General features: G+C 50.5%; 1 protein-coding gene across 1 annotated transcript; it reads right to left on the reverse strand.

Annotated features, from left to right (window-relative positions):
• Positions 1 to 35: 35 nt before the first annotated feature.
• On the reverse strand, positions 36 to 7,236 carry ANKRD23 (ankyrin repeat domain 23). The gene is made up of 9 exons (XM_053587392.1): positions 7,118 to 7,236; positions 4,904 to 5,053; positions 4,572 to 4,700; positions 3,431 to 3,556; positions 3,101 to 3,199; positions 2,923 to 3,021; positions 2,693 to 2,791; positions 2,466 to 2,564; positions 36 to 2,370 (listed from the first exon to the last, which is right to left on the reverse strand). The coding sequence occupies exons 1-9, from the start codon at positions 7,142 to 7,144 to the stop codon at positions 2,275 to 2,277; spliced, it is 924 nt and encodes a 307-aa protein (XP_053443367.1). The 5' UTR covers positions 7,145 to 7,236; the 3' UTR covers positions 36 to 2,274.
• Between the last annotated feature and the right edge of the window lie 4,239 nt (positions 7,237 to 11,475).

Here is an 11,475-nt window from a genome sequence, read left to right on the forward strand (position 1 = left end):
ACATCGTTACTATGTTGCATTTGGCAAGCCATGAACACAGTATGTCTCTCCATTTATTCAAATCTTTGATTTCATTCATCAGTGTTTTGTAATTTTCAGCATACAAGTTCTTACATGTTTTAGATTTAAACCTAAGTATGTCTTTTTTTAAGCAATTGTAAATAGTACTTTAAATTTTTGTGTCCATGTGTTAATTGCTAGTAGGTAGAAATAGGTTTTTGTATGTTTATTTTGTAACCTGAGATCTTGCTGCACTCCATTATTCTAGGTGTGTGTCTTTGTTTTTTTGTGGATTCCTTAAGATTTCCTATGTAGATAAGCCTATCAGCTGCTTGACAGACAGCCCTGCGTCTTGCCCTCAGGACTTCTGACTTAATCAGTCTGGACATCTGGACTTTTAAAACCTTCTTTTGGTGATTATTCTCATGAACAGCTGAGGCTGAAAACTACTCCTCTTTGAACTTGTTTATCCAGCTGAGGTGCCTTGAGCACTAGAGCTAAGGAACCCACTCTGCACCTGATGGCCTATCTTGCTGTCAGGCCAGCATGGTTTAACATGTTTCGGCTTTGGCACTGAGGACAAGATCTTGGGCTCTGCCAGGTAGTCCCTGGTGCCCAAAGTACTGGCTCCATTAGCCCAGAAGAGTAAGCAGTGATTGTCAATCAATTAGTTTTAATGAACAAAAAAATACTGATCCATATAAAAAGGTGTTTTTGTCACTTAAGTGTCCTTATTTTCTAGATGAGAAGTTGTCTTCTCCTTGGTCTTGAATGCTTGTTTCGCCCATGGTGCCAGCACCGAGTGCACGCTGGCTCTGTCACCACAGGGCAGGGGCTGCCCGTGGAAAGGTGTGCGGAGCGCTTGTCATTTTTTTCGTATGATAACAATGGCCTCGTTTTGGCCTGAGAAGGCCACCAAAATTAAACTAAAAATAAATGCTGCAAAATGTGTATCCCCCAGCTACCTTATGTAACCCAGGACCCTCGTGAAGGAGGCTAAACCTTCATCTGTTAGCCCTCCTCTCAGCCTGTGGTTCTTGGTTTGGAGCTCTTTAAAATTCACTCTGGCATTTAAGGGCCCAGCCCTGCCAGTAGTATGGGTCTACACCAGTGAAACTTGACATAAAGAACAGTGCAAGAGGAAGGAGACTTTAGGGAGCTTGTGGGTCATCACTGTACCCGTTAGTGGGTGAGCAGCTTGAGGGGGTGTTCTTGCCTTCCCCTGCTTCCCTGCGGGCTGAGCTCAGAGCTCGCAAGTGCCCTGTCTTTGAGTGGGATCGAGCAGAGTGGGTGCAGCTGCAGGTTCCAGACAGGAGCTCAAACTCCAGTAGCAAGGAGAAGTTAGAGCCTCAGGTAAACTAAGGTTACGGGCCACCGCCCCGAGAGTTGGGTGGGCCACAAGCAATCCCTAGCACCCAGGCACTTCACCCCTACAAAGAGCGCCATCAGCAATGTGGCAGGCAAGCCTGATGGAAGCCTTTAGAAAGAGTGGGCACAAGAGGGTTTGCCTCAAGTATCAGGTCCAGCTCATCAGTCTTAGGGCTTCTGAGGCAACCCAGTGGGGACTGGACTTCTTTTGCCATGGGGCCTCAAGCCTGTTGAACAGCCCGCCAGATTGTCAGAACCCACCTCCAGAGTCCTTAAGACAAAAGCTGTCTAGAGCCACTCCAAACACTATCAGGGTTGCTGCTGATAGGAATGAAGTCACCTGGAAAAACCCCTGCTCATGGGCATTGGCCAGGTGCAGAAATGCCTGGCACTTGTGTGGCCTACTTTGGTTGCCTCTTGTATGTCCTAGAAGGCAGCTGCTGGCCACAGGCTGAATCACCACCTGTAGGAGATTGTCCTGTGAAGAGCAAGGGAAGAACCTCCCAGACTTGGGATAGGTGAACACCAAAGAATTCTAGCATCCAGCCCTAGGTAGCCTGGCTCTTGCTCACCTCCTGCCCCATCTTGACTCCCATTCCACTCCCCTGGCCCTCATCTGGACCCGCTTTGCTTTCTGTTGCTCTGTGCTCCTCTGCCTCAGTCCTTTCAGCTCCAGCCCAGCAGGGAACATGGTACCTCTTGACATAGGAAGCCAAGGAGGCCTGAGTTCTCCATCTGCTGGGCTCACTGCTGCTTCTCAGTTCTGACAGGGCTTCCTCAGAAGCCTGAGGAAGCAAAGCCCTGAGAGAGGAATCCACACTGAGGCAAGAACCACAGGGTGCAGATACACGGGAGGGGAGGAGATGGAATGGTGGCTGCAGGTAACCTGCAGGCCTGCTGTTGTCATCAGCACCGGGTGCGGGGATGTGCAATGTGGGCTTGCAGTGCTTCCTGAATGCCCCGCTGCCAGTCTCGTGCCAGCTGCACTGGTGTCATGGAGGCCTGGGAACGAGGAGAACGGTTCAGTCCTCCCCCTTCTAGGAGTTCTGCCCAACCTCTTGGGAACAGATGGTGGCCTGAGCCCTCCTCACACTCACCATGTTCTGCACGCCAAGCTTGGCTCCATAGAGCAGCAGCAGTTTCATGGCTTTGTAGCGGCCATGCCGCACAGCCTCATGTAGAGCTGTGTCCCCTTCCTGTTGAGAAAGGGGGAAGTCATGCCCTTGCCTACTTCATCTTGCTTTCATTATGTAAAGTCAGGTTGGCAGGTGCTGTGCTTTGGGTTCATCAGGCAGTCCCCTGGTGGAGCGGCCCAGGCACCCACCTTATCCTGTGCATCAATGTGGGCACCACACTCGATGAGGTGCTCCAGGCAGTCAGAGTGCCCAGTACGCACTGCCACGTGCAGGGGGGTGCTCCAGATCTAAAAGCACATGGGGATTAGTGTTGGGTCTGGACTGAGAAGGGCTCTTCCTGGTCCCAGAGGGCCATACTTTCTCTCTTCCAAGCCTACTCCATATTCCCCTGTGGCATCCAAAGTGGCGTGGCCCTCACCTTGTCCCGGGCATTGACCCGGGCTCCCTGGTTAAGCAGCTCTTTAAGGATGTCCAGGTGTCCTCCACGGCAGGCCCAGAACATGGGTGTCCTGTCCAGCTTCAAAACCAAAGCACTCTGACCTGCTGGCATGCCAGGCAGGGTGTTAGGCACAGGCTAGGCCAACCCCACTTCTTACCAAGTCCCGAGGGTCCACAGTGGCACCAGCTGCCAGAAGCTTGTTCACCAGCTGGCTATGACCCTTCAGACAGGCCCAGTGCAAGGCTGTGCGGTGGAGCTGGGAGCAGAGACAGGAGATTAGGTAGAGGGCGTGCAGCCACCTCCCCTGTTCCCATTTCCAGGGCAGGGTCCCTGAACAGAGTTGACCATCTTCCCATCATGCAAAGGGCCTCTTTCTCCTCTCCCTCTGGAGGCACCATTGGATTCATCCCCTAAGATGAAACCCCTGCAGCTTCCCAGGACAGGACTAACTCTGAAGACAGCACTCCTGCCGCTCCACCTGTGCTACCTTGTCGTGGGCATTGGGGTCCCCTCCGTCTGCCAGGTACTTGTCAATCACAGCCTCCTGGTTCTCAGCAGCTGCCTTCAGGAACATCTCCAGGTCCACAGACTCCACCTGGGTCTGGGGCTGCGGCTGGGTAAGTTGAAGGACAAAACCAAATCACTCTCCAAGCCTATAGGTACCCATGACAAGGTAGCTTCACCAGTCTGGCCCAGTGGTTCCCAAGCAGCCAACTAAGGACCAGCACAACGGTGACTCATACAAGTATAGTAGAGAGATTCTGTGTGAACATTGTGTTTGTGTGTTATGGACTGACTTACATTCCCCCACAGTTCATATGAAGGACTAACCCCCGGTACCTTAGTCCAAGACCTTATTTGGAAATGGAGTCACTGTGGATGCAATTAGTTAAGATGAGGTCATGCTAGAGCAGAGTAGGCCCCCATCCAACATGGCTTGTGTTAAAGTGGGCTGTAATCTGTTCAAACCCAGCCCCGGCCAAACTGCAACAACAACAACAAAAAAAATAGCCGGGCGTTGTGGCGGGTGCCTGTAGTCCCAGCTGCTCGGGAGGCTGAGGCAAGAGAATCGCGTAAGCCCAAGAGTTAGAGGTTGCTGTGAGCCGTGTGACGGGATGGCACTCTACCCGAGGGTGGTACAGTGAGACTCTGTCTCTACAAAAAAAAAAAAAAAAGTGGGCCGTAATCCAATACTGGTGTCCTTGTAAAAAAGAGGATACTTTTGGACACAGGCATGCGTGTAGGGAGAGTGCCATGTGGATATGAAGGTAGGTGGAGAGGGGGCGATGCATCTACAAGCCAAGGATCACCAAAAATGGCCAGCCAGCCAACCAACCACCGGAACCTGGAGAGAAGCACGAAGATTCTCATAGCCCTCCAAGAAGCAACCCTGCCATCACTTCTAGCCCGAGACTTCTAGCTCCAGAACTATGAGACAGCATATTTCTGTTGTTTGAGTCATCCAGGCTGTAGTACTTTGTTAGAGAGCCTCAAACAAACTAACCTAGGGTGACTCTGGAACAGCCTACAGTGTCTGTCCACTCTTCCCCCAAACCCCCACAGGGCAGAAGCCATTCCTCTGGGACTCAAGCCCTGGTATGTACGTTCCCCTAGCCCTGAATTCTCACCTTAACCATGGGCTTGGGTTCACTGGGGGGGACTCTGCGTCTCAGTCGCTTTTCTTTCCGTCTTAGAACCAAGTTTTGCAAGTCAGTCAGGGTCTTCGTGTTAAGTCTGGAACTGTTAAATCTTTCGAGCTGGGGAAGAAAGTGAGCAGAAAAGAAGACCATGCCAGCCATCAGCTACTGGTCATGAGAGCTGAAGGGGTGATAGGTTCTTGGTTAGTTTATTTTTGGAGACAGTGACCACTCAGGCTGTTGGACCTAGGCAGCAGTTCCAATCCCTCTTTGCTCGGAGCCCCCCCACAGTGGACGCCCCCCGTCCTGCCCCCATAGCACTCTTTCTTCTTCTTCTCTTCTTCCAATTTCAACTTCTCCCGGGCCATGGCCTCTTGGGATGCCATCCTCCTCCAGTCACTAGGCCAGCCTCCAGGATCAGGAACTCTATGTCCAAATCCCAGCACTTTCCTCTCCACTCTTTCTCCACATACCTGTAGGAATAGAATGTGGATAAAGAACCGGGAAAACTAAAGGAATCCATAAGAGTTGTGCAGTACCAGGGAGATGGCTGACAAGAGCCGATGTACTGTGGATTTGAGAGTCAGCCTGCCCCCCTCCCCTGAAAGCTCTGTGGTAGTCTGGACGCTGGCAAGCTCTCTGACCCCATGGTTGCTGCTGACTCCACCAAATATGGTGTCAGCCAAGGCCCAGGGTAACAACTGATCACTGCCTACTCTGCTCCTGTCAGCAGGAACACAGGGTTGGGGGATGTGACACCACATCTATTTATAATGCTAGGCTTGTGCCCGATGACACCTTAGTGTCCCTCATGGGTGCTTGTCCTTAGATTCCTACCAGATCATGCCAAATTGCCACCTAACTCCAAGCTCAGAGGGACAGAGGAGATGCCTCCTGGGTAAATTCCTGAGTTCAATTCTTGGCTCTTTTGACGCTACCAGGCTCAAACTAGCATTTACCTAAAGTGGTTTAGAAGATGATATGAGTTACTGTGACTTGTGCATGGAGCAGAGCCTACTGCAGCAAACATCCATTTTTCTTCCTAACAATCCCACCCCCAGGAGTTCAAGAGCTGGGAGCGCTGAGGATTAAGCAAGTTGTGGAGAAAGGAAAGCTTGGAATGACAGAGTAACAGAGGGCTTCCAGCCAAGTAGAACCACACTCCCTTCTAGAGCAACTCTAGCAACCTAACAGTCCCCTGCAATTGGCCTCCCAGCAGAGTCTGTACCAGGTTGGAGCCAGCAGACACAATGGTGCTTGCTGGGCAACGTAATACGCTGGGCTTCACACCCTCCATATTCCACCTCACCAAAACTGACAGCCCAAGTTATCCCTGTTCTTCTCACCACCCATGAAACACCAGCACGCCTCCTCCGCCTCCCCCACAAGGCAGCCAAATGCTAATGGACTTCCAGAACAACAGCGATCATGGTGCTTTAGCTAAACCCAAGGTAAGCTGCCATTTCCTGTTTATCTTACACCATCACAGTTCAGGGCAAAACTTGCTGAACCTGAGGGTTTTCACATCCTCTTTCCCATTTGACAGCTCCCTAACCACCTTCAACCACCTCAATTGAGAATCAGGGAGACAGATCAGAAGAGAACTTCATGCTTATCTGCTCATGCATGGTGATGATGCCTCAAGTCCCTACTTGGAGGCGGAGATGGGAGGATCACTTGAGCCCAGGAGATTGAGTCCTGCCTGGGCAGCATAGGGAGACCCAATTTCAGAAAATTTTTTCTTTTTTTTTTTTTAAGAGACAGAGTCTAACTTTGTCACCCTTGGTAGAGTGCCATGGCGTCATAACTCACAGCAACCTCCAGCTCTTAGGCTTAGGCAATTCTCTTGCCTTAGCTTCCTGAGTAGCTGAGACTACAGGCATCCGCCACAAACGCCCGGTTTTTTTTTTTTTTTTTGAGACAGAGCCTCAAGCTGTCGCTCTGGGTAGAGTGCTATGGCATCACAGCTCACAGCAACCTCAAACTCCTGGGCTCAAGCGATTCTCCTGCCTCCACCTCCCAAGTAGCTGGGACTCACAGGCGTCTGCCACAACACCTGGCTATTTTTTGGTTGCAGCTGTCGTCGTTGTTTGGCAGGCCTGGGCTGGATTCAAACCCACCAGCTCAGGTGTATGTGGCTGGCACCTTAGCTGCTTGAGCCACAGGCGCCGAGGCAAGGCTATTTTTTTGTTGTAGTTTAGCCGGGGCCGAATTCGAACCTGCCACCCTTGGTATACGGGGCCGGCACCTTGTTCACTGAGCCACAGGCATCGCCCACAAAAAGTTTTTTTTCTTTTTTGCAGTTTTTGGCTGGGGCTGGGTTTGAACCCACCACCTCCAGCATATGGGGCTGGAGCCTTACTCCGTTGAGCCACAGACACCACCCTACAAAAAGTTTTCTTAAATAAAAGAAGTACATGCGCCCTTGTTCCTAAAGTTTGATACTCAGACCACAGAAAGAAGCTGGCAGCCCTCCCCTAGCCAGATGGCATCACTCTGCCAAGCTGGTCTCAGAGCACCTCTGCCCCCGTCCTTACCAACTGCTGAATGCTGATGAAGTCCATGGTCCCCCCCTGCTCTCCACACTCCCCAGCGGGAGGAGCTGCACTGCTCTGCCCCTTTATAGGAGCATCTCTTGGGGGTGGAGGCGAAAAGGGAAGGAGACAGAAGCTTGTACTTGGGCCAGATGACTCTGTGGCTCTGTCATACTATCCAAAATACCAGTCTGGGAATGTAGCCCACTGGGCACAGGAAAAGGAACCATGTGGAAATAAGTTGGCTGTATCCTCAGACACCTACTAGTCTGCACCTCTGCCATACCCCACATCTATCTACTCAGGGACCATTTAACCAACACACATGTCCTGGGTGACTGGGCCATCATCCCAGATTTAGGGGGAAAAGGTTTCCCACTCTTGTAAAATGACCCCCCACCCCCACCCCCAGCCTGACTTCCTATGGTATATATAGGTCTGCCTGCTTGAGAAATCTGAAAGACCCAGCCTGGTTGCCCTCGCACAAGGAGACCAGAATCCCAAAGAGGGCCTGGGGAAGGACAGAAGCAACTTGGCCCACTGCGGCAAGAACCCTCATGGCATCTGCAAGATGAAACCAGGCTTTAAACTATCTCTCCTTGCCCAGTTTCCAGGTTGCCCTTCCCTGTGCTTCAGTGGTCTTCTTTTCCATGGTGCCCCATTTCTCCCTCACCACTTTTTTTTTTTTTTTTTTTTGTAGAGACAGAGTCTCACTGTACCGCCCTCGGGTAGAGTGCCGTGGCGTCACACAGCTCACAGCAACCTCCAGCTCTTGGGCTTAAGCGATTCTCTTGCCTCAGCCTCCAGAGCAGCTGGGACTACAGGCGCCCGCCACAATGCCCGGCTATTTTTCTGTTGCAGTTTGGCTGGGGCTGGGTTTGAACCCGCCACCCTCAGCATATGGGGCCGGTGCCCTACTCACTGAGCCACAGGCGCCGCCCTCTCCCTCACCACTCTTGAAAGTCAACACATTACACTTGCCCCCAGCATCAGGAGCCAGGCCTGCTGTGTTGCTGATACTTGTGCCTATGTATAAGTCTCCATGCCCCCCAAGAACATCCCAATCAGATGCTCTCCAGGCAGGGAGTGCCTTTCCACAGGAAAAAAGGAGACAGACCTGCTCCAGGTCCCCATATGTAACAATCATGAAATCTAGCCAAGGAGCAATCCATCTCAAGCCACCAACATCAAATCTCCTAATTAAGGAGCCACATGTGCCCTACACTCAGCTGGGCCTTGAACTTGACCTTGATCTTTGAAAAGAAATTAGATAGCTAGTAAATAAGACTCCAGAACCAGAATAACCTGAGTAGAGATGACCAGAATGAGAGGGCAAACTGTGGGTCAAAAATGGCCAAAGGTTGGGCAGCGCCTGTGGCTTAGTGGGTAGGGTGCCAGCCCCATATACCGAGGGTGGCGGGTTCAAACCCAGCTCTGTCCAAACTGCAACAAAAAATAGCCAGGCGTTGTGACAGGTGCCTGTGGTCCCGGCTACTCAGGAGGCTGAGGCAGAAGAATCGCCTGGGCCCAGGAGTTGGAGGGTTGCTGTAAGCTGTGTGATGTCACGGCACTCTGCCGAGGGCGATAAAATGAGACTCTGTCTCTACCAAAAAAAAATGGCCAAAGGCATCAAAGGGCTAAAAATGGTCCCATCCAGAACTCGCTTCTTGGAAGTGCTTCCAAGTTTTGAGAGAACATAGGGAAATGCAGAGCCTTTTTTTAAGAGACAGTCTCACTTTATCGCCCTCGGTAGAGTGCTGTAGCGTCATAGCTCACAGCAACCTCCAACTCCTGGGCTTAGGCAATTCTCTTGCCTTAGCCTCCCAAGTAGCTGGGACCACAGGCACCCACCACAACAGCTGGCTATTTTTTGTTGCAGTTTGGCCGGGGCTGGGTTCGAACCTGCCACCCTCGGTATATGGGGCTAGCACCCTACCCACTGAGCCACAGGCGCCACCCAGAAATGTAGAGTTTTTTAAAGGAATTCCGTTCTTATGCTTGAGGATATTTTTTTTTTCAGACAAAGGTGATTTCTTACTTTAGGTTATGAGGAGATAAAGTTACCTAAAGTGAGGGCAAACAGATAAGAAAAAGTAAAATTTTAGCTCTGGACTTCACTGTCTGTTCCTGATTCTAAAATTCCCTACCTCCGGCTCGGTGCCCGTAGCAGTGGTTACGGGGCCAGCCACGTACACTGAGGGTGTGGGTTCAAACCCAGCCTGGGCCAACTAAACAACAACTGCAACAAAAAATAGCCAAGCATTGTGGTGGGCACCTGTAGTCCCAGCTACTTGGGAGGCTGAGGCTAGAGAATCACTTAAGCCCAAGAGTTTGAGGTTGCTGTGAGTTGTGATGCAACAGCACTCTACTGAGGGCAACATAGTGAGACTCTGTCTCAAAAAAAAAAAAATTCCCACCCCTCATATCAACATCTGAAGAAAAGGGCCTTTTGCATTAATAGGTTTCTTTCTTCCTTTTTCTTTTTTTAAGACAGTCTCAAGCTGTTGCCCTGAGTAGAGTGCCATGGCATCATAGCTCCCAGCAACCTGCATGGGCTCAAGCGATCCTCTTGCCTCAGTTTTTCTATTTTAGTAGAGACAGGGTGGTCTCAAACTTGTGAGCTCAAACTATCCACCCACCTTGACCTCCCGAGTGCTAGGATTACAGGCATGAGCCACTGCACCCAACCAACATTAATAGGTTTCATCTGAAATTCTGAGCAGAAAAGTAGCCTGTTCTACATGAAACGGGTACTGTGACTTAGAAAAAAACTCCTTATAAAAGGTTCAAACATAAATATAATGCTCAAGACCTCCTTGACTAGCCTTGCCACAGTGGCCCAGAAGTGGTTACATCCTCCTGCATTTCCCTCTGTATATTTTGTGTACGTACATCTAGCCGTTTCTGCACTTACCTGTTTCTGTACACGTGTTTGAAGAGGCACCATGCTGTGGACACACTGAGCACTTGTTCCATGCCCGCACACACTGCACTCAGTGGCACTGTACAACACAACCTTTCCCAACTGGGGAGCAAGTAGGCTGTTTGGCCCTGTTTTTTTTACATTACACCCCATGCTCTAATGCACATCTCTGTAAATGGCCCTCCGAATAAACATCTTTGTAACTATGGAAGAAAATTTCTCTTAGAAGCTACAGAGTAGTCCCAGCTACTCGGGAGGCTGAGCCAAGAGAATCGCTTAAGCCCAGGAGTTGAAGGTTGCTGTGAGCTGCGTGAGGCCACTGCACTCTACTGAGGGCCTTAAAGCGAGACTCTGTCTCTACAAAAAAAAAAAAAAAAAAAAGAAGCTACAGAGAAGGCTTGGTGCTGTAGCTCCGTGGTTAGGGCGCCAGCCACATGCACCAGGGCTGGTGGGTTCGAACCTGGCCAGGGTCTGCTAAACAACGACAACTCCCCACAACAAAAAAAAATAGCTGGGTGTGGGCGGCGCCTGTGGCTCAATGAGTAGGGCGCCGGCCCCATATACCGAGGGCGGCGGGTTCAAACCCAGCCCCGGCCAAACTGCAACAACAACAAAAAAATAGCCGGGCATTGTGGTGGGCGCCTGTAGTCCCAGCAGCTCGGGAGGCTGAGGCAAGAGAATCATGTAAGCCCAAGAGCTGAGGTTGCTGTGAGCCGCGTGACGCCACGGCACTCTACTGAGGGCAGTAAAGTGAGACTCTGTCTCTACAAAAAAAAAATAGCTGGGTGTTGTGGTGGGCACCTGCAGTCCCAGCTACTTGGGAAGCTAAGGCAAGAGAACTGCTTGAGGCTCCGTGCCCATAGCACAGTGGTTACGATGCTAGACACATACACCAAAGGTGGTGGGCTTGAACCCGCCCTGGGCCAGCTAACCAACAATGACAACTGCAACAAAAAAACAAAAAATAGCTGGGCGTTGTGCAAGGAGCCTATAGTCCCAGCTACTTGGGAGGCTGAGGCAAGAAAATTGCTTAAACCCAAGAGTTAGAGGTTGCTGTGAGCTGTGACACCACAGCCCTCTACTGAGTGCGACATAGTTGAGACTCTGTCTCAAAAAAAAAAAAAGAGAATCACTTGAGCCCAAGAGTTTGAGGTTGCTGTGAGCTGTGACGCCATTGCACTCTGTCGAGGGTGATATAGTAAGACTCTGTCTGGGGGTGGGTGGGAGGTGGGGAGAAGCTACAGAGACATCAAACTATTGTCCCTACTCAGTTAAATGTAAATAGATATTGCCAAACTGCTATCTACAGTGGCTATACCAATTTCCACAGATACCAACAAAATTAGGACAAACAGCAGCATGAAAGAAAAAGAAAAAAAAGTATATAAATATACGTATATATTAAAAAAAACAAAGAGTCAATAGCCAGAATATAAAT

This window comes from Nycticebus coucang, chromosome 4 (assembly GCF_027406575.1).
Source record: "Nycticebus coucang isolate mNycCou1 chromosome 4, mNycCou1.pri, whole genome shotgun sequence".
Lineage (NCBI taxonomy): Eukaryota > Metazoa > Chordata > Mammalia > Primates > Lorisidae > Nycticebus > Nycticebus coucang.